Source organism: Plecotus auritus (assembly GCF_963455305.1).
Source record: "Plecotus auritus genome assembly, chromosome: 6".
Classification (NCBI taxonomy): domain Eukaryota; kingdom Metazoa; phylum Chordata; class Mammalia; order Chiroptera; family Vespertilionidae; genus Plecotus; species Plecotus auritus.
Window position 1 is genome coordinate 134,486,787 of NC_137773.1, and position 23,362 is coordinate 134,510,148.

The 23,362-nt window shown below is 43.2% G+C and overlaps 1 protein-coding gene across 4 annotated transcripts in view; it reads right to left on the bottom strand.

Moving 5' to 3' along the window:
- The window catches only part of CACNA2D3 (calcium voltage-gated channel auxiliary subunit alpha2delta 3), an 860,181-nt gene that overhangs the window by 319,511 nt on the left and 517,308 nt on the right, over window positions 1-23,362 (bottom strand). For all 4 annotated transcript variants that reach the window (XR_013960934.1, XM_080675067.1, XM_080675065.1 and 1 more), the window contains exon 12: window positions 2,734-2,812. Coding sequence is in view for 3 of the 4 variants with exons in the window: in XM_080675067.1 (XP_080531193.1) it covers window positions 2,734-2,812 (79 nt within the window). In the remaining variant the exon portion in view is untranslated. The remainder of the gene's footprint in view (window positions 1-2,733; window positions 2,813-23,362) is intronic.

The window sequence follows — 23,362 nt, forward strand, 5'->3', positions numbered from 1 at the left end:
GGAGGCAGCGAACTCCTGCAAAGGGCATACACGTCCCCAGATACCCATTTCCAGGGGACATGTCTGAGGTCCAATGGCTGAGAACAGTCTCCATGGCTACCAGACTTGCAAGCAAGAAATTCTGTAAGGAGAGTGGCTCCTCGCCCCCTGACTGGGGAAGGTGTGTGGGCCCAGCTCCCGCTCCTCCCCAGGGCCACCATGGCCAGGCCCGGCCCGGCCGCCGACAAGCTTCTCCCTGGGCTCTCCCCGAGTCTGCTCTGGCCCCTGAATGTTAATGACTCATTTTACTGAAGCACTTGTCTGAGTCAGGATGAAAATATGTAAGGGGGCCCCTCTGGACCTCATGTCACTTGAGATGAAAAATGTTATGCTGCCTCCATACTATAACAATCTGAGACTATAAACAATGATTTAATTAATGACCATAGAAGAATACTTGCTCACTGATGTTACGTGGTCTAAAACCCCATAACTGAGGCAATGCGAAGCCACTGTTTATATGGGCACAGATGACTGGAACCTAACGTTTTGATGGCAGCTGCTACTTTGAAGAGTGGTAAACAATGACATTTTATTCCCGAGGCCCTTCAGGAGAGAAGCTGAGTAAGGGGGTGAAACTTCTGAGAGGGCCTGGCCCTGGAAGGGAAGGAAATGACTGGATTTAGACAGGAAGGGAAGGAGAATCACTGTGGAATCCAAGGCCCGGCCAGCTCAGCGGCTACTATTACCTCCTTGGATTTTCCAAGTGTCTGTACTCAGAACTTTTAAATCTAAAGGGCTGTATGCTATAGCCAGGCCCTGAAATACTCCAAGTTGACTAAACTATCTTCAAAAGGATGCTTCAGAGATTCTTATAAACAATGACTAAAACTAAATTATGGTGTAATATTAGTTGATTAAGACAAGACTTCAATTCGAGTAATTTTCATCAGCTGGACACAGACAGTGGTAAAAACAATAACCCATGACTAACTGCATCCTAGCCGATGGGAGAACTGCAATTCAACGTGGCAAGAATAACAGCAACATTTAAAAAAAAAAAAAATGGAAAAGAACTTTTTTTTTTTCAAGACCGCAGAATAAAGGGGAAAAGAAAAACAGGAAAAGTGGAGCTCACTCAAGATTTGCAAATGTCAACAAAGGTCCAAAAATTGTTTCAAGAATGGACCCTTTCCCCAGAGGAAACAGGATGCATCAGCTTCCACCCGCTCATGCCCACGGTCCTCCCATGTGCCCCTGAAATGGAGCCAAATGCATTAGCTCTGAGATAATCATATTACTGATACCTATAGTGAGGGGAGCCAGCCAATAAACTAAAATAATCATAGAATATGTTATTAATAGCTTCAAGGAAATGTTGACTTCCATGCAGGTCTCCACTTGTTCAATGAGGAAAATGAGACTTGCTTAAAATATTGTTGCAAGTAGAAGCAGATAATTGAAGACAATGCCAAGCTATGGGAAATATAGGTTGAGGTTTATTTGCCTGGCCATGCCCCTATTCTCTGGGAACTTCCCACCCCCACCCAGTGCTGGGCCCCTCAGAGTGCATATGTTTTTCTCTGTGGGCTTATCTCTGCCCATACCCAAATCAGCAGGCGGTGAGGGTCCTGGACCAAGCTGGGGTCATAATACTTTTTGGTGGAAAGGTAGGGGACTTAAAAATCAGAACTTAAGTTGTGGACCATTCTGAGATGAAGAAGATATATTCCTAATATCATATCCTGCTGTGTGGATAGATGGGTGTACATGGCATGGGATGGGAATTTCTGAATATGCCAATGCCATAGCAGAGAAGGTCTACCATAGCAGAGAAGGTCTACCATAGCAGAGAAGGTCTACCTACAGAGAGGAAGAATGCACAGACTATAGAAGGAAACCAAGAAGGAGAAAAAAACACAAAAAACAAAACACAGCTCCCTGGTCCTCCTGGGACACAAGCTTCCCTCCCCTGTCTAGATTCTGAGTCACTCCCCTCTCTCTCCAAAACACTCCTCTTTTTAATTTCAGGGAACAACTTTGGTTGCTTGCAACTAAAATAACTTTGTTTTAACTCAAACTAGACTTAATTGGTTGTGTAGGCTAAGTCACGCTATGGGAACACTGGAAACCGGAAACCCCAGTGGCTTAACACTGAGGTTCATCACACACACTATGTATGCAGTGTGGGTTGGCCTATGGCAGGGGACAAGGGGAGTGGAAAGGCATTCGCTCCATGTGGTGACTCAGGGCCCCACGCTGATGAAGGTTGTTCATTTCATGACTATTCCATTATGTAGTTTCAGAGTTCACATGAGCCAGAGCATAGACACCAACGCACCAGCTCTTAAACGCATTATCCCAAAAATGACCAGGCTGGTTTTGCTTACAGACTATTGGCCAGAACCAGTGTTGAGGCCCCACTGGGGCTCAAGGGACCAGGAATGCTAAGCAAGCACGTGGATATTTGGTGCACAGTAAACGGCTCTTCCATAGTAACTCTCCCAAGGCCCCTCAGCTACTGAGCAGTAAAGTGGAGAGGCTCAGCCACTCCGCTTGACTATGTCCTCAAACTTTATAAGCATATTTTGGGAAGAAGCTGTTACAAGTTTATAAAAAATAATTTAGAAACACCCAGACCTTATCTTAGGATTCACAGCCTTCTCCTGGAATTCTCCACTTCCTCGTGACTATCTTGATTTCTGTGCATCCAAGGAGAAGGCATTGGGAGCCGGGCCCATCAAAGGGACCTACCTTTGTTGGCACAGGCCATCCACTTGAGATTGTCTGCAAAAGCCGCCTCCCGTCCAATGAGGTACGTGAAGATGCGGACCTGAGGGGAAGGCAAACACACGGATCAGCGATGTTCCCTTTTCACTGTCCTGCACAGACCACATCCCGGCTCACGCACATGTGGTTTACCTCGTTAATGCCCCATGCTTCCCATCTGGAGGAACATGTTTAAAACATTTGAAGTACAGTTAGCTTGAAATATATTCAGAACTGGGGCCTTTGATCTTTGAAACCATGTGGCACTGGCGGTGGTTGTTTTTCAGTGTGGAGCTCGCGACAGAGGAGAACAATGTGAAATGGGAGACTGGCAACATTACCGGCCGGGTTTGCTGCACACATATGGACAAGGAGTATCCAGGTCTGGCCCAGATCCGCACAGGAAACACAGAGTGTGCTCTTCCTGGGAATAAAAATGCCACTGAAAGACCCTCAACATTTCCCTTCCAGCGGCGAGGACAGGCTGCAGACACTCTCTTGCCATCTGTGGTCCCTGGCTTGATTTAGGAGGCAAATAACTGGGTACAGCCTGCAGCCAGGAGACCAATGGGGACCCTCTCAAGCCTTCCTAAGGTTTTGGCTCCAATGCATGTAAAACCCCTGCTCTATTCTTTTCTATTGTTTTCCTAACTCTCATGAGGGCAAAATACTTTGTTTTTATTATAGTTTGCATACATTATATATTAGTTTCAGGTGTACAACAGTGACTCAACACTATATTTCTCATGATGTGATCATCACAATACTAGTGACCATCGGTCACCATGCAAAGTTTATTACAATAATATTGACTATTTTGCCTAAGCTGTACATGTCATCTCCATGACGTTTATCTTTAAACTGGAGCTTTGTACCTCTCATTCCCTCTCACCCTTCTCACCCATTCTCCCGTTCTCCTCCCCTCTGGCAACCATCAGTTTGTTCTATGTATCTAAGAGTCTGTTTCTATTTTGTTTTGTTTGTTTTTTTGTTTTGTGTTTTAGATTTGACACATAAGGAAATCATATAGTATTTGGAGAAGATGGAGAGAAAAGGGAACCCTTTGGCATTATTGGTGGGATTGTAAATTGGTGCAGCCACTATGGAAAACAGTATGGAGGTCCCTCAAAAAATTAAGAATACAACTACTATACAATCCAGAAATTCCACATCTGGGTATCTATCTGAAATAAACAAAAACATTAATTTGAAAAGATATACAGGGTGGGGCAAAAGTAGGTTTACAGTTGTGAGTACTCAAAACACAGAGTTTATTCTAGTATTTTATGTATTAAGTATTGTATTATTTTCCAGATGAACAATTGTTAATCTACTTTTGTCCCACCCTTTATGTACCCATATATCACTGCAGCATTATTTACAATAGCCAAGACGTAGAAGCAACCTAGGTGTCCATCGATAAGTGAATAGATAAAGAAGATATGATATGAACAAAGAGAGATAAGATATAGAGAGGAAGGGGGAGAGAGAGAGAGAGAGAGAGAGAAGGGAATATTACTCATCCATAAAAAGAATGAAATCTTGCCATTTGCACATAGATGCACTTAGAGAATACTGTGCTAAGTGAAATAATCAGAGAGAATTATTTTAAATAAACCACAACCCACCTCCCAAAGTGGTACTTGAGGGTTAGATAGAAGAAAGATAAAGAATTAAAAGTGTTAAAGCCCTTTCATTCAAATTGAAAGTGAGATGTGGGTCAACACTACACAGTCCAAATAAAACTCCTGGCAGGCCAAGTTCAGTCTTTCAGTCACAACCAGACCAGGTTAGGCATGCGCGCTGCTCCTTCAGAGTCTTTTTTCCACTGTGGTTGACTAATAGCTGTGTGGTTACCTCTGTGAGATTGATCTCCACTAGACTATCCACTTGATGAGGGAAAAAAGGGGCTAGGTCTCTTGCCCCTGGCCATGGCCCCATGGAGCACAGTGCTCGTACATCACAGATCAAGACATGAGTGAATAAAAATATATGAGTGCCAAAAATGAAGATATTATTGTAATTAGGAGTATGTGCTTAACTGGAAATTACAACTTGAAGACTAGTTTTTAAGTGATGGTTTATTTCCAACAAAAAAAAGGTGTTTAAAAATATACATTATTGTTATGTAGCCATAGTCTATCCTCATTTTCCTTTGGTGAGGCAGTCATTTCACCCAGCACAGCTCCTTCGAGGGGGCTTCCTGGTGGAGGCCGGGAAGCGTGGCCTCTCTTCACTCCCCTCCCTCCTTCCCCACTATTCCCACTGGGGATCTGTGTAGCCAAGGTGGTTACCACTGACCCTCCAACACAGAGCTGTCCCCTGTTCACTTTGCCTGTCTGCCCACTGCTGGCATTTAGCTGATGTCTGATTTAGTGGAAACCGAGGCCCAGTGAAATAAAGGGATTTGATTAGTTTCAAGTCCTGATCTAATCAGAGTTATCTCTGAGTCCCGAGACCTCAAGTAACACTGGGGTCTCCTCTCATCCCCCTGTAGAAATCCCCACCCAGCTCCGAGGTCCAGAGCCAGCTCCCACAGGAGACCAACTGGACTCCAGGGCCTTAAGACCCGACCCAGCCTGCTTTCATAACACTTTGCCATCCATTTCCCACTTAAGCTATTTAAAGGGGAAACTCTAGATTGATAAAAACTTGCATGCCCACTGGCTCTTAATCAAGCAGCAAGTATAATAGATTGCTCTTAGGAAATGCAGCTATGAGTCTGTCTTGTAGGCAAAGCGGAAAAGACCCGACACAAAGCAACCCATTTGGTCTTGGGTAAAGGTGCCTGTATGTGCCAAACCTCCTCTGCTCTCCAGTTGAAGAGCCACAGGATAAACTGAGTTCTCTCAGAGGCATAATTAAAACTCCAGAACAATGCCGTGAATCATTCCATAATTCCTGATTTTAAAAGATGGCAACCCATTTGGAAAACTAGTAGGATTGTGCCAAACTTCAGACCAGACATGATTGCATTGCTCAAGAGTAATTGTGCTAACAATCATCACAATAATGAAAACCAGCCCCCAACCCCCACCACCACCACCATTGTGGCTTCTCCTGTCAGCACCGTCCCCTGGGTCAGGTATGTGCTAAGGGATTTATGGCAGTATATTTGTTTTGTTGGTTTGTGAAAGAAAATCAGAATCATTTTTAATATTTCCATTGATGTGTGTTCCTTGGCTCCCAGGGGACTGGTCTCCTTATCTGAGTAGAAATGGCGTGGAAACGACTTGTTGCATCTCTGCCTATAAAATAAACATAATCAAATGATCCTGGGCTCACACCCTGGACTTCTCACAATTCTGCCTTTCAACTGGCAACAAAAAGAAAAGAGATTTCATCCAAAATAAATATTTTGAAGAGCAATTTAACAATAGCAATCGCATTTTATAGCTGTAATTTTTTAAAACCAGTAATTCTACCTCTAGGCATTTATCTGATAGCCTGGATAACAAATACAATGCCTCTGGGGGCCAAGGTGGTAACAAAGATGACAGGAAGGGGTAGGAGAACTGTAGAGTGCATGACCTCTTAAAGCCCTGTAACTCCGTTTTATACATTTTCACAAATATACTAAAATGACAAAACACAAGAATGTTCAGTGTCATTATTTGTAATGGTCAAAAACTGTTAAATCTTAAGTGTCTCATGATAGCTGATTGGCTAAAAACATATAGTCTATTCATGCAGGGGAACACCATGCAGCTATGTATTCATGTAGAAAGACATCCATCAGAAATTGGTAAGGGAAAAAAGCAGGTTGTGGCATATTGTGTAACATGGAATCCTATTTTTTCTAAAAAGAGACTTACACTTATTACTTCAGAAATTTCAATTGCATTTGAATGTTTTCACAAATGAATAAGTATTGCTTTAATAATTAGAGATCCCGCCTGACTGGTGTGGCTTAGTGGTTGAGAGTCAACACATGAACCAGGGGTCGAATTTCAACTCCTGGTCAGGGCACATGTCCAGGATTTGTGCTCAATCCCAAGTAGGGGGCATGCAGGTGGCAGCTGATCAATGATTGTCTGTCATCATTAATGTTTCTATCGCTCTCTCCCTCTCTCTCTTCCTCTCTCTAAAATCAACAAAAACATATTAAAAAATAATTGGAAACCCCTTAAAATAAAAAGAAAGTAAGGACACCCCTGTTTCAGGAACCATTCTGTAAGGACATAGGAAGCATAAACGTGGCAGCGAACATCAAACACAGAAGAGATGATACGTGGAAATTAAACGTGACCTCGCACCTTCCCAGGTGGGCCGCTTTATTCCACTGCTCAATTAACTGAGTGTGAAACCTCTGTGTAACAGACTTAAATTGTTCCTCATTTCCATCACTGACCGATCCTGTTGCCTGATGGATTTTATTTCCAAGGGTTGGAGACTTTTTCCCTAGGAAGTACCATCAAACAAACTTTCACAAGTCTGCCTTGAGTCCAACCACTTTTCTTATGTGGCAAGTTGCCTGCTTAGCAGATTGAGGGTGGTCCTGAGGGCCAGGTGCGTACCATGAAAAGGCATCACGGCACAGTTCAGCCAGGGCCGTTGTCAGGACACACCAGAGTTCCCCGTAGAGTCAGGCCTCTGTGCTCATCGTCCGCAGGCAAGAAGGCACCACTTTCATTAACCAGCACAAAGGCAGGGTGGAAAAATGTCTGCATCAACCTATTAGTTCATTTTGATCTTCCATTTAAGTTTGGATGTCTTTAAATGTTCTTTAAACCCAGTTAGGCTTCATAAAATGTTAAGATGTGGACATTTCAAAGTCACTTAACTTAACCTACTTAGTATAAAAGTTCCCAAATGAAACAAACAAAAAACAACCCAGTTTTTCCAAAAAATAGATTTATGCTTCTTTCTCATATAGATGCAATTTCCAGCAAAAACTTGAGGGGGCGTCATTCCTTTCAACTTTTGGTGAACAGAGGTAGTCTTATTAGCAGGGGTCATGGGTCAAATTCTCTCCTTTCTACAACCATTAAAATAGGGGAGGGGAAGCAGCTGACAGTAAAGCTATCGGGGCATTGCACAGCCAGAACACAGGCTGCTGCCACTCACAGGTCCCAAGTAACGAGTGGCAGTTCAGCAACGCCCATGTTTTTGAGACAGTCTAAGAGCAGCAATTCACTACCCATCACAAGTAACTTCAAGCGCCTACTATGTGTTGGGGATCCGATGAATAAATAAAACAAACTCTATGTCCTCAGGGAGTTTAGATTTTTGTGAGAGTGAAACAGATAATAAATGGCAAATTCACATAGAATGTTTATTTGTTGGATTAAATGCTTATGAAGAAAATAAAACAAGGTAAGGCAATGGAGAGCAATGGGGGTGGCTGTTTTAGGAAGGAAGGGAGGGAAGGCTTCCCTGATAAGGTGATATTTGAGCAGGAATCCAGACCAAATGGGATGGCAGAGCAAGACATATGGCTACTGGGGAAGAATGTTCCAGGCGAAGGGACCAGATGGTACAAAGTCCTTGAGATAGCGATGCTCAAGGATATGGAAGAGACCAGCAGGGATGTCTGGAGTCAGCTAGAAGAGGCCATTGGGGATGAACTTAGACAGACAACAGAGGCCAAATCATGTGAGTCTTTGTGGTAACTGTTAGACAGTGGGGCTTTTTTTTTTTTTTTCCCAGCAAAAACAGAAACCACAGGGGGATTAGGCAGAAGCCTGACATGAGCAACATATAAAATTGTAAAAGGCCCTTCTGTCTGCACGTGGAGAATAGCCATGGACCATTGTGATCATCCTGGCTGCCCTGATTTTCCTGTGATGATATAACTCTGAATGCTCAGGTCCTATCTCAGATCAATTAAATCAGGCAGGGCCCGACATTTAATCTCCTTATGGAGTTGCAATGTGCAGCCTAGTTTGAGAACCACAGCCACAGGGAGATAAGGGTAGAAACAGAGACACTAAGTAGGAAGCCACTGGAATGTTTCACGTGAGAGGTGAATGTGGCTCTCGCCAGGGTGGAGAGAGCTGTCAGACTTCTCTGGGCATCAGAATCACTAGGAGCTTTCAATCAAATGTGAAAGGTGGTGCCCCCAGCACCCACCCTCCAGAGATTCAGATTAAGCCCAGGCATCGAGATTTTTCAAAAGTGCTCATGGTGGGTCTGACACAGGTGGTCTAAGTCCAACACCTAAGAAAAAATAGCACAAAGAAAAGGAGGCCTGAGCAAAGGAAAGTGGAACTGGGAATTAGAAATCACTGAAATGTTGACCAATGTCATGTAATTGATTTAATCAATCAATCAACCAATCAATCAATAAGAAAATAAAGGAAACACTGGAGCCATTCCCAATAAAGACGCTTCTATTGAGTGTCAGGGTCGAGGCTGAACAGTACAGTGGGTGGTTAAAAACAAAAAGAGAGGCACTGGCTCAGGATGGCATTTTGAAAGAAGCTTGTGTCAATCCAACAAGGCAGGACTATCAGACATTGACCAGCCTGAGCAAGCAGGAAAGGGCAGACCTGTGCCCGATGCCTGTGGCTGCTGAGCTGGTGTTCACATGCAAGATGCAAAGCACTGCTTCTTAGGATTACAATAAGCCCACTCTTCCCCTCAGATGCTGGGGAAAGGGCCTGGGCCGGGGCACTTAGCAGCCTCTGGAATTACAATCTTTCCTGTTATAGAAGAGAGAAAGCAAGCTTCTATTTTAAAATAATGTTTAACTATAGACCCAGTATTTCTACCTTTAAAAACCTACAAGTTATATGGGTTATAGATATAAAGATATAAATGAAATTTGCTAAAAAGAGTCCTCCAGTATCTACAGGTGCCCACACCCATGGGTTCTGAGTTTTAATTCAGTTAAGTGGCAGCTCTGCCAGTGAGCCGGAGGACTCACCTGCACGTCTTCGCACTGGCTCCTGACCCTTCCAACTCACTGCCCAACTCAATAATTTCCTAAAATACCTCCAGGATTTCTCAAAAATGGTGCATGACTTCAGCTTTAGGGAGATGTCTCCTGATGTCGTTAGCTTTTAAAGTCAATTTGATGTTGCTCAATACATTCTTCATCTGTATCTTCATAAAAGATATTCCTAACCCACTTCTAGTATTATTTGCTCATTTCTATGATTGCTGGTGCAGGGAAACATTTCTGAATATGATCTTTAATCTCTAAGCAGAAGATGGGGGTCAGGCCTTGATTATTCTCCAAAATGCTTGATAAATCACCAGGTGTCTTCCTGAAAATGCTGCACAAGCAGAGGTGGGCTCAGGGAAGGTTGACACCATTGGAAACAGTTCTATTGAGCAGGCGGATTTAATCTGGATGCCATCGTGCTCATAATAAAAGGAGAAACATCCTCAGCTGGAGAATGAGAGAGGCAAATAAGATAACGCTGCCCCGAGCAGCAATGAAATGGGGAAAATTGAATTAAATTACAAAAGTAATAAAATTTCAACAAATGAATATCATAGATCATTATGAAAAATGAACTGTCATTTGTGGATGCTCTGAGAATCTGTATAATCTCTGCCCTCTCGAGCACAGTCCCTGATACCTCGTGTGTGGTATTGAAAAGACCCCAAATCAGAAAAAAAATCCCAGCGAGGGGATGGGAGTTCAGTTTCATGGTCACGTGTTTGGTCAAAGTGAAGGAGATGGGGGTCCCTGGGTCACAGAGACTGTGGCCTGGTTTAGCATAGGGAAACAGAGGAGATTACACACCACGTAGTGGATCAGTAAGAAGTCAAGCAGCAATGCCCTCAAAGGGGGGGTGATTAAATTCATCCAGGGGACAGATCAGTGAGTGCACTGACCATGTCTTTTTATTTTGGTATCTCTGATGGTCTACTCTCTGAAGCCATGCTACTGTGGAGGGACCGCCCCTCCCAGGCTCGGCTAATCCCTGGGGATAGTATATAACTTGCCTGCAACTGCACCTGGATATACAAACCAACCAATCCAGGGCCAAAGCCTCCGGCCACCTCCTTTACTCAGGTGCTCACAGCCTGGGCCATTATTCACTTGTCCTAATCACCCTAGCAGTGGTCGGCAAACTGCGGCTTGCGAGCCACATGCAGCTCGCGAGCCACGGTTTGCCGCTCTGTTGACTAATGATTTTGCCGACCACTGACCTAGACTCTCTATTCCAATAATTAAAGGCTGTTGTTGTTCCTTGTGATTAAGCCCCTATCCCAGTGGTCGGCAAACTCCTTGGTCAACAGAGCAGCAAACTGCGGCAAGCCGCATGTGGCTCGCAGGCCGCAGTTTGCTGACCATTGCCCTAGGGCCTGGCACCAGGCAACTAGGGGCAGCCCCTACTCCCCAGAGCCTGCTATAATATTCAATCCTAAACCTGCCTACTCTGCTTTGCCTCTATCTTCTCAGGGGAACCACAATAAAGTCTTCAGCCCACCAATCCCCCCTCTCTCTGTCCATATCTGGCCTTGGTACTGCCATGTGGCTTTTTGTGGTATGGCATGACCCTGGCTTCTAGGGCCCTATGTATAATAAACTTCTTTCCTCATGACAGTCATCCCCAAGTCTGTGTGCCTTACCATATCAGATTAAAACAAATCCTGAGTTACCTTCAAAACAGCCAGGAATTAGGAGACCTGGGTTCCAGGTAGCTCCAAGTCCACACTTAGTACTAGGGCAGGGATCTGAGTAAGTTAGTTAAACCCTGTGAGCTGTGCTTTATACCTATAGCAGGTGGATCACCCCCACCCCCCCCCCATCCCACTCACTGTAATTAATACTAAGTGAGATAACGGATAAAAAGACAGGTCAGAAGCAATGAATTCCAGTAAGCTAGGGTTGCATTCCACTTGTGTTTCAGATTAATTTTTCTTCAATAGCACCACACAAAGTGGGCTGAAGAAAGTTGAATCTCCTGTCCACAGATGCTCCCTCACACTGCTCAGAGGGTTTATTGAAGAGGAAATTGATTTTTGTGGGTGAAGAATAGGATTTTCCCAAGGGGAGAGTTTTGACAAGTCATCCCTGGTATTTCTCTTTAACAGGGACAATGGGATTGCCAGTTCCTAATACAATCAGAGGTGTAACAATGACAACTTCTATTAACCTTTGGGGAATCATTAAGATCTACTGAGAACTTGGCCAGGGCTATCTAGGTTCATTATAAGAGGGAACTTCCAATGGTCCTTTTTGCCTGGACCCTAAAGAGAAAATGTATGGGAAAAGAACAAAGGGTGCGAAGTTTGAAGGCATGACTAGGCCTGCCTTTCTCTGGACCTGAGAGAAAAGTTCCTTTTTCCTAGTGTTCCTCACCCCTGAATCTGTATTTGCCTTCTTCTGCCGCCTACTCAAGGGTGTGGATCAGGCAACAGAACCGATTTGCCCTTGGGCACAGATGTGGCTCTTGTGAGTTGTCACTGGGATTTGGGTCAAAGCCCCACAGTAAGAAGCAGCCTGTATTGGAGAAAGCACTCACTCCCTGCCCGACCTGCTGCATCATCAGCACAGCAGAAGGTCATAGGTCAAGGATTGGGATTTTGGAATTCTGTCCAAATCATTCTCAAATTCATTAAAACCAATAGCTGTTGTGAATTCTAAGCTAGCACATTTTTTTTCTTCCAAGGTTCTTGTCACTTCTATTTTCCCAACCAATCCTCCCTGTCACTAAGAATTAGCTGAAAATAGCAGTTTCTGCTGTCACCTGACCTACCACCTTCCGGGGTTCACTGTCAATAAGACATTCAAGGACTCATCAGACAACACTGTTAATTCCATTTACCTGTGATTCTCCAAGAGGCAGACAGGTAGGGACATGGCCCTGGGGTGTGGGGGAGGGGCTTGTGTATCAGAATAATTTGTGGGGTTTTGTAATCTATAGATTCTTATTTCCTGGACACCAACTTCTGCCCCTTCCAGGGTTCCAGTGTGTTCCCAAGACCTGGAACACCCACTATGGGAGCATGCCCCCTGGGTGAGGGCCACTATTTTGGCATCTATGAGCCTCAGATGATGGGGCAGGAAGGCATGTGAAAGCTCTGGAGGAACTGGGGAGACCATTATCTTCTTTCAGAGGAATTCCAGGGGGAATTTATATCTAGTCTTCAATCAGGAAGAGTTATAATTTATCCTAAGCAACTGTCATGTTTTAATCCTACAGACTAGAAATCTTATGGATGTCCAGGGCTCCTTCTTTGCATTGGCTATCCTCAAGCAGCAGGCTCAAACACCTCAGAGATTGGGTGTTTTGAGCTCTATGTTTATATCCCTGCCTTGGTATCTTTTTTTCCTCCCAACTGACTTCTCATTTGTGTTACCTTTTCGCTTTAATGTTTTCCATCCACCGCCCTCCTACCTACTCTTCCATCCATTGAGTATTAACTGGGTACCCACTAGATTCTAAACCTGCTTCTCAATGCTGGAGACACATGGGGAGAAAAGCCCTACATGGTCTCTACATTCATGGAACTTGTAAATTTTCTAAATCCTTTTTATAGAATAAAGAAGGCAATGATACATGAAGAAATGAAAGAACATAGGGTGAAGGATTTGTTGTTCTGTTATTCACTACTCCAGATTTCTCAAAGGATACTGGTTGAGATCCCTCCTCAATTTTTTATACTATCTCTGTCCTAACTATGTGAACCACACTGAGGCCATAGCTTGCTTTCTCTCTTTGAGTAAGGGGTCTGTCATAGAACCCTAAAGAGTAATCATCTTCCAGAACTGCTTCATTCGTACACTCATCCCACCAAACAGCCTGGCTTTCTTGAATAGGACACACGCCACCTTGAGCTCTGGCTCAAACACCAGTTGACAAGGAGAAACTTGGTGCGTTTTTTGTCTTTAATCTATAACTTACTAAAGGCCCAGTGCACAAAATTTGTGCATAGGTAGGGTCCCTCGGCCCAGCCGACGATCAGGGTTGGCCAGGGCCTTCTTATACCCGGCTGCCGGCTGCCAGCTGGAGCATTCCTTCATTCCACACCACCCCCTGGTGGTCAGTGCACATCATAGCAAGTGGTCGAACTCCCGGTCGGTTGAACTCCCAAGGGGACAATTTGCATATTAGCCTTTTATTATATAAGATTGCTTTATGGTGCATTATACAAAGAAAGGTACATTTATTTATTATTTCAATAGATAATTAAGCCTTTTTTATAAACATTAAATTTTTCTTTCAACTGTATCCTATATAATAAAAGGCTAATATGCAAATTGTCCCCTTGGGAGTTCAACCAACCGGGAGTTCGACCACTCGCTATGATGTGCACTGACCACCAGGGGGCTGACACTCAACACAGGAGCTGCCCTCTGGTGGTCAGTGTGCTCCCACAGGGGGAGCGCCACTCAGCCAGAAGCCTTGAGCCGGGCTCATGGCTGGCGAGTGTAATGGTGGTGGCAGGAGCCTCTCTTGACTCTGTGGCAGCACTAAGGATGTCCGACTGACAGCTTAGGCCTGCTGCCCCTAAGCTGGCAGTTGGACATCTCCCAAGGGCTCCAGGACTGTGAGAGGGTGCAGGCTGGGCTGAGGGAACCCCCTGAGTGCAAGAATTTCGTGCACCAGGCCTCTAGTTGAGATGCAATAAACATACATTATGTAAGTTTAAGGTCAATGTGATGGTTTGATACACAGATATATTGCAAAATGATTTCCACAATAAGGTGAGTTAATAGCTCCATCACCTCATGTAACTACAATTTATTTTTTGTAAGAGCATTTAAGATTTATTCTTAGCAACTTTCAAGTCTACAATACAGTATTGTTAACTATAGTCACCAAACTATAAACAGGGTGGGGCAAAAGTAGGTTTTCAGTTGTGAGTACACAAAATAGAGTTTATTCTTGTATTATTATTTATCATATTATTTTCCATATGAACAATGGTAAACAACTTTTTCCCCACCCTGTATTACTTACAGAATCTTTTCCCTAGTGTTGAGAACTTCTAATATCTAATTTCTGAGCAAATTTCAAATATGCAATTAATATTAACTACTAGAGGCCCGTTGCATGAAGATTCATGCAAGAATAGGCCTTCCTTCCCCTGGCTTCACTCCTGGTCGCCTGGGAGCCTGCAAGTCCTCACTCCTGGTGGAGCGCCACTCCTGTAGCTCCCTCTGCCCCCTGCCCTTCCCCTCATAGTAGGCATCCCGCCTGGCTGCTCCACGTCTGCAAATTAACCCACCATCTTTGTTGGGTTAATTTGCATACTCACTCCTGATAGGCTGATGAGCGTTGTGGAGGTATGGTCAATTTGCATATTTCTCTTTTATTAGTGTAGATAGTTGCCATGCTATACATCAGATCCCCATGACTTATATATCTTATAATGAAATTTGTATCTTTGGACTCTCTTTATCCATTTTGTCAACCCCATCCCCTACCACTGGCAACCTATGTCTATGAGCATCAAACTATATATCAGACCCCCGGAACTTACTAATATTTTATATATCCTATCTAATAAAAGAGTAATATGCAAATTGACCATACGTCCATGCCAACCAGGCAATCAGAAGGGAATATGCAAATAAACCCAACCAAGATGGCTGCAGCCACAGAGAGCAGGAGGGAGGCTTGGGTTTCCCTGGCAATGGAGGCAGCCAAGCCCTCCACTCAATGCTACAAAGTTTCAATGATAGAAGATAAATAAATCCCAACAGAAATGGCGGCAGCCATGGAGCTGGAGAGAGCAGGAGGCTAGGGTTGCCCGCGGCGATGGAGGAAGCCAAGCTTCTGCAGCCCTGGCCTGCTTTGGCCTCTGCTTAAGGCTACAAAGTTTCAATTACAGAAGATACATAAATCCCAACAGAAATGGCTGCCACCACGGAGCGAGCAGAAGGCTTGGCTCTATTCCAGGCTACAAAGTTTCAGTTGTAGGAGATAAATAAATCCCAGATCCCAGGGCCTCTGCTTGGGTCGCTGGGGGGCATGGCCGGCCTGCAAACCACCACAGGCCCCTCGCCCAGGCCGCCCCACACCCCAAGGGAACCCCCACCCTGATCCGGGACACCCTTCAGGGCAAACCAGCTGGCCCCCACCTGTGCACCAGGCCTCTATCCTATCTAATAAAACAGTAATATGCAGATTGACCATCACTCCAACACACAAGATGGCTGCCCCCATGTGGTCAAAGATCCTGCCCCCATGTGGACACAAGATGGCCACCACAAGATGGCCAGCAGGGGAGTGCAGTTGGGAGGAACCAGGCCTGCAAGGGAGGGCAGTTGGGGGCAATCAAGCCTGCTGGCGAGGGCAGTTAGGGGTGACCAGGCCATCAGAGGAGGCTAGTTGGGGGTGACTGGGTCTGCAGGGAAGGGCAGTTGGGGGGTACCAGGCCTGCAGGGGAGGGCAGTTAGGGGCAAACAGGCTGGCAGGGAAACAGTTAGACATCAATCAGGCTGGCAGGGGAATGGTTAGGGGGTGATCAGGCTGGCAGGCAGAAGCAGTTAGGGGCAATCAGGAAGGCAAGCAGGCGAGCAGTTGGGAGTCAGCAGTCCTGGATTGTGAGAGGGATGTCCGACTGCCCATTTAGGCCCCATCCCACTGGGATCAGGCCTAAACGGGCAGTCAGACATCCCTCAAGGGGTCCCAGATTGGAGAGGGTGCAGGCTGGGCTGAGGGACACCCCCCTCACCCCCGTGCACGAATTTTGTGCACCGGGCCTCAAGTATATATATAAAATCCATATTTTCTTTTAATTTTACAGTTTTGGGTCTTACATTTAATAATTTACTAGTAATCCAATTCAAGGCAATTTTTGTGAGTGGCTTAAGGAAAAGTTCCAATTTCATTATTTTATATACTAGTATGTTTATCCTGTTTTATTGAAAAGACATTCCTTTCTCCATTGAATGGTCTTGGCTCCCTTTTCAAATATTAGTTGATGGTACATGTGTGAGATTTCTTTTCTGGGCTCTTGATTCTGTTCCACTGGTCAGTCTATCTGTTTTTATGGCAGCACCGTACTGTTTTGATTATTCTAGCTTTGTAATGTAATTTGAAATCAGTAAGTGTGATACCTCCAGCTTTGCTCAACTTATTGAGAGCTTTTCCATGAATTGCTTTGGCTATCGGGGTCGTTCATGGTTCATAAGTTTTAGAATAATTTTTTTCTATTTCTGTAAAAAATGCCATTATAATTTTGATATTTTATTAAATATGTAGATTTATTACAGTAATATGGGCATTTCAATAATATTAATTCACCCAATTCACGGAAACACAACATACCTTCCCACTTATTTGTGTTTGCAATTTCTTTTGTCCATGTCATAGTTTTCAGTATACAGATTTCTCACCTTCTTAGTGAAATTTATTCCTAAGTATTTTACTGTTTTTATGATATTGTAGATACAATTGTTGTTTTTTTCTTTTTCAGATACTTTGTTGTTAGTATATAAAAATGCAACTGGTTTTGCATGTTGATTGGATATCCTGCAACTTTACTGAATTCATTCTATTAGTTGTAATAGTTTTTCAGTGTATCTTTAGGGTTTTCTTTATATCATATCATCTCATCTGCAAACACACAATTTTAGTTCTTCCTTTCCTATTGGCATGCCTTTATTTCTTTTGCTTGCCTTTGTTTCTTTGCTGACTGCTCTGGCTGGGGCTTCCAGTACTATGCTGAAGAGGAGTGGCGAGAGCAGACACCCTGTATTGTTTCTCATCCTAGGGGAAAAGCTTTCTCCTGTGTCCCCAGTGTTAGCTGTGGGTTTTCATATGTGGCCTTTATGATGTTCCGGCATGTTCCCTCAATTTACTGAGAACTTTTACCATGAAAGGGTGTTGGATTTTGTCAGACCCTTATATTGTAAAGTCATCATATCCCTTCTCTTAGCTTTGGGCAAGAGCATACTCGAGGCCAAAGGACTCATTCTTAGAAAGGATCCCTTATTCCTTTTTCTTTTACCCCCTACATCCCACAGGTAAGAGAAAACAACTGAAATTTAAGTAGTATTTGTCATGCAAATAAGTTGGTGAAAAAGGCATTTGACAGATGAGCAGTGAGGAAGGTGTGGTGGCACAGGAAAACAGATCATGGCTGTCCCCAAGGTGCTTTCATGCCATGAAGAGAAGCTGTAAATCCTGAGAAGATTTATACAGAATGTTCAGGGTAAATGGGAAAGGGTGCTCTGGGAGGCAGCAGACAGATCAGTGACATATAAACCAAGAGGAGCATGGATTTGAACAGAAAAGCATATGCGAACTGAAATAAGGTTGGCAGTCTGAGAGCTAGAATCTGTTTTGTTTCCTCGTCCTCACAGATTTATTGTTTGTTGTTCGTTGGTCTTCTGAGGTCAGGACTTTTCATGCGGATCAAGGGAAGAGCCATTTAGACACTGTGCTGAAACTGAGGTGGCTTTTTCAAACTCTGTGTCTCCCCATGGGGAGCCTCAAGACTGGCCAAAGCTGACAGACCTATGGCTGCAGGAAGTTCCACAATCTCGCATCATAAACAGCCCTCCCTGGGCGATTGCAGCTCTTCCTGGAGAAGTACGTTTGTCTTGAGGGCATAACACTCCACTGGATAAAGGAGCCAGAGCATCTGCCGTGGGCCTGGAAACACACTCTTTCAGAGCACTGGGTGACTTATAATGACAGCCAGTGTTAAAGGTGATCCTGATTTATAACATGGAATGCAGACATACATAACTTATTTTGCAGCTCATTGCTCAATGCAATTCTTCTGATTTTCATCTCTTCTAGTAATACCTTGTCTAACACCTGTCACCTGTATAACCAATGAGGCCTCTTTTGTGAGCTCTTCTATTGCTATCCAGTCCTAGAAAGAGTGTTTTACAATAGGAATCAGATATGTCCCTCCTTTGCTCAAAGTTATGCAGGGCCTTCCTTTTAATTTAGAATAAGAATCATCTCCCTCCACCCCCATGCTCTGGCCCCTCCCCTGTTCTACCTCCCACCTCTGGTTGACCCCCATGCCATTGCCAAATTCCCACCCCACCCCATTCCTCCAGGCTGGTCTTTTTCCAATTTCTTGAACACATGGAGTTCTTTCCTGTCACAGGGCCTTTGCATATGCCACCCTTTCTGCACTGAAACATTTTAGCATGGTTATCTCCTTCCCATCCTGTAGGTCGCATCATAAAACTTTCTACCTCCAAAAGTCCCTCCCTCCTCATGTTATCTAAAGTAAGTCCCCCTTTTATTTTCTGTCTGAGACCCTAGTGATTTCCTACATAGTATTTGGTGCAACTTAAAGTTTTATTTGTCTGTCACATGGCTATGTTCTGTTTGCTACACACACACACTCACACACTCTCTTACAACACATAGAGAAGTGTAAGGGTCATGGTAGAGATACAATAGCAATCGTGTTCACTGCTGTTTCCCAAACTCCTAATCCAGTACTTGACCCATAGGAGCTGCCCCCAAATATTTGTCAGGTAAATGAATTAATATGGACATCACTCATTCATAGGGTCACCAGGAGATGCAGCTGACTCAATGGCACATGACATACATGGTTATTGCAGGAAATTAAAAGGTATAAGTGCAGGCTAAATGGGGACAACCCATCACAATATGGGTAGGAACATGCTAAAAGAAATAGAGAGGTTAAATGAGTACTCAAACATTAAAATTAAGGAGGTTGAGCATTGGCCCATTGCCAGGACCTGCACATGATTGCAATGAGGGGGACATTATCATTATTCTCATTTAACAGATGAGAAAACTGAGACCTAGAAAGGGTAGTAACCTGCCTCAGATCACACAGCAAGTAAGTAGCAGCTATTGAACCCTTTTTTGTTAAGGCACGTAGGGACTCCAAAGATCATTTTCTTTAACTGCAACACTGTGACATGATAACATGATAATAGACCAAAGGACATGAACCAGTAGGTCACAGAAAAGGAAATACTCCTATCAACAAAAGCAAACAAACAAAAGAATAAAACATTGAATCTCATTTTTAAGCACAAAGACAAATACAAAGTTAAATAAAAATAAGAGTTTGGGGTATTTTTGTTTGATTTTTGCTATCTACATGAAAATGACTTGTTAATGACAATGAGAGTATTGGGAAATAGCCCTTCTGCTGGTAGGAACATATATTGGCATAAGCTTTCTGAAGATAACTTGGCCATAACCTTTGATATGGAAATTCCACTTATAGGAAATCATGTCTAGGGAACTGGTTTTATCACCAAGTTGAAATTTTTTATTTTGCTAAGATGTATAAATAGAACTAATATAACAGTCCATAGTCCATTCTATGGCTTCTAAACATTTACCCATTGATGATTTTCATAAGATGCTATTATCATTCACAGTTCAAGGAAAGTACAGATGCCTGCTAGTCTGTGAAAGCCCAATTTGCCTTGTTTCTAACCACCAGATTAATTTGTCTTCTCAGAAGTTTTGCCAGATGTTTTCTTGTTTGCCTCTCCGTGTTACCCAAGGAAATTATCATACAGTGAAACAAAGATTTAATATAAAGAATATATGTTGCAGCACTGTTCATATGAGAGAGAAATGCAACCACTTAAATGCGCCCACAGAAGCAAATTATAGTACATTCATTCAATGAACATTTATGAAGCCATTGCAAAAATGGTAAAGTTGATCACTTAATGACTTGGAAAGACATCACTAAATGAACAAAATAGATTCCAAAAGGCTATGTATAGTCTTATCCAAGCTATAAAAAATGAAAATACACATGCAGAGAAAAATAATGGAAAGATGTATGCAAAATATATCTAATGCCATACTGTTTGGCAGTTGGATAATAGATGATATATATTTCTTTCCTGTTATCTGCTTTTTTATCAATTTTCTACAGTTAACATATATTTTTGTTACAAGAAAATATTATTTTGCCCTGACTGGTTTGGCTCAGTGGATAGAGTGCCAGCCTGCGGACTCAAGGGTCCCAGGTTCGATTCCGGTCAAGGGCATGTACCTTGGTTGTGGGCACATTCCGAGTAGTGGGTGTGTAGCAGGCAGCTGATTGATGTTTCTCTCTCATCTATGTTTCTAACTCTCTCTCCCTCTCCCTTCCTCTCTGTAAAAAATCAATAAAATATATTTTAAAAAAGAAAAGATTATTTTCAGAAAAAAATGTAAAGAAATTTCCATTCATTTCCATTCAGCAAATACTTACAGAGCATCTACTATGTGTCAGGCTCTGTATAAGGAACTAGGGTTACAGTGTTGATGCAAATAGCTAATTCCACCCATATATCACTCAGGTAGGAAAATATTGTTTAGAACTTAAGCATCACAGAGGTAATATGCTATTAAACAGATCTCACAAGATGTTCCACTGAAAATTAGGATCAGTATCATTCCATAGGAAATAAAAAATGGACTCTACATAGCTACATGAAGGATTGCCCAGAACTGGTGAAAATAGGCAAGCCCTGATTCTTCTGCATGTTTGTAGCTGAAAGCTTACTTCTGTTGGTATTCAGCCATTATTTGGTGTCACGCTTCTCCTCTTTGAACAAATTCTGACCTGAAAGATGTCTCGAGCACAAGGAGACATGTCAACACTAAGAGTGAACGTGCGTGCCTGAGACCTGCAGCAGAGCCTCCCAGAGGCCATACATCTGAAGGCCCACTGTCCACACTTATTGTCCTAAAGGAATGAGAACAAAATCCAGACTCCACCCTGTTCTATGACCATAGAAGACTTTCCAGGCGATAGGTCTGCTGATAAGAAACCAGAAAATGAATGAAGCCACTCTCATTTCAGCTCTGCAGTGACTATGGTTAATGCAGTGTACTTTGATTTTCTTCAGAAGTGAAAGAGCAGAAGAGAAATGCTAGTGTGCTTCTTGTCTGTCTCCATGCTAGCGCAGAGAAGGACCAGAGGTAGTGGCTTACTAGTTCCAACCCGAGCCTTGCATCCCCAGGCCGGAGGCCAGCCTCTGCCTCAGCAGATAATGAGTTTGGCAACCTCTGATAGTCTTTTCTGAAAGCTAATCCTCATCACAGAACTTCTATAGTGCATGATCTAATTTAATACACCTGGCAGCCTCACCAGCAGTTCATTCTCTTGTTATGTAATAGCCCAAAGTGAAGTCGAGGGTGGTTAATGCTCTGACAACCAGCTATTATCCCCAATAACAGGCGATTTTCAAAGGATTATTGCCGTCAGAAACCATTTTGTAATAACTGGCAAATGGAAGCCAATGTAGCAAAGTAAGATGGTCTTTGGGAGTTGCCATTTATTTTGCACAGATCTGCAAAGATGCTTCAAGCACCCCCAAATGAACCAACTGGAATAGTGGTAGGGTTTCACAGGCTAAGCTAAATCTCCTCACTAGAAAAGTGCCAGGGATGCATGCCTCAAAGTCACTTTTTGGAATCTTTCTAATTTTATAAAGCTTTTCATCTTCCCACTCATCTTTGCACTTTTATAGTATTCTGGATTCCTAAGAGCCTGCTTCCGGGTAAGGTACAGAAGTCCTGGGAGCTTTCCATGAACTGATTTCCCCTTGAAGATGTTTTCCCTGTGTCAGGCCCCAAGAGAAGACCAGTCATGGCACTGATTCTGAAGGACTGGTTGCTGACATACACATCCTGACTTAACTGAATCTCACTTTGGGAAGATAATTTGGGTTGGGTTATGACAAGAGAAGAGTAACTTATCATCCTCACCAAGCAGGAGTTTGGCTATCAGTCTATGGCAAAGTTAGACTTCATTCCACACAATACTACCCAGTTCCTGATGAGTCCTCTCCTAGGAGAAAGACCTATGATGATGCATCTCCTTAGGATAGTCCAACACATTCATATCCCACAAACTCAAAACCCAAATTCTGAAACATCAAGAAGTTGGTTTTTTTTTTAATGTCACTGCTATGATAAAAATCGAGTTCTTTGTACTTGATGCAGATGCATAAATCCCAGCTGTTTGAACTTGGGAAATGTGTGCAGTGATAAAGTTAAATCGACATCATCTTGCTTTGTCTTGACAGTTCAGATGACTGGAGGCAATTGCCTCTCTGGCCATTGGGTTGAGATAGTCAGGACTAAAATCATTATTCTGCCTAAAGTTTACCTTTGATTAAAAATTAAACTTAACTTCCCTTTATCATTTTGCATCCCCCAACAACACGCATGTGTTCTTCAAGTTCCATCAAGATGGGGGACTAAATATTTAATAACCTGTTCTAATTAGCTACAACATTACCTGATTTCTCTCTGTAAATGAATGTGAAAGGGCCCGGGAGGCCTAACGTTAACCTTCATCCACTCTCGTTATAGGAGAGAAATTACAGGCTCTAATTAGATGCTTCGAATTGCAAAGAAATAGAATTTTCATAACCAGCTTATTAAATTCTAAGGCCCCTTTGGGATAGGGCAAATTGCTTCTCCTCTGATCTGCTTATCCTTGTACAACACCATACAGAAGACGCGTGTTGTCTGCCTCACACAGCTCATATTTCTCCCAAATTAATGAGTACTCAAATTATTCCAGCTGCCCTCTTGGCACAAGGAAAAATTGAAAATCTATGGCTGCCAAGTGACGTGGATAACTCAGCTGCTAAATAAAATATGCTTAAGGGGACGCAGCTGCTGTGGTGCCTATTTACATTAAAATTACTAAATCCATGAACACAGAACAAATGTCCCAAGACAGCTAAACAGTGTTCAACACTCAGGTTAACCCTTTTATTAGTCCAGGT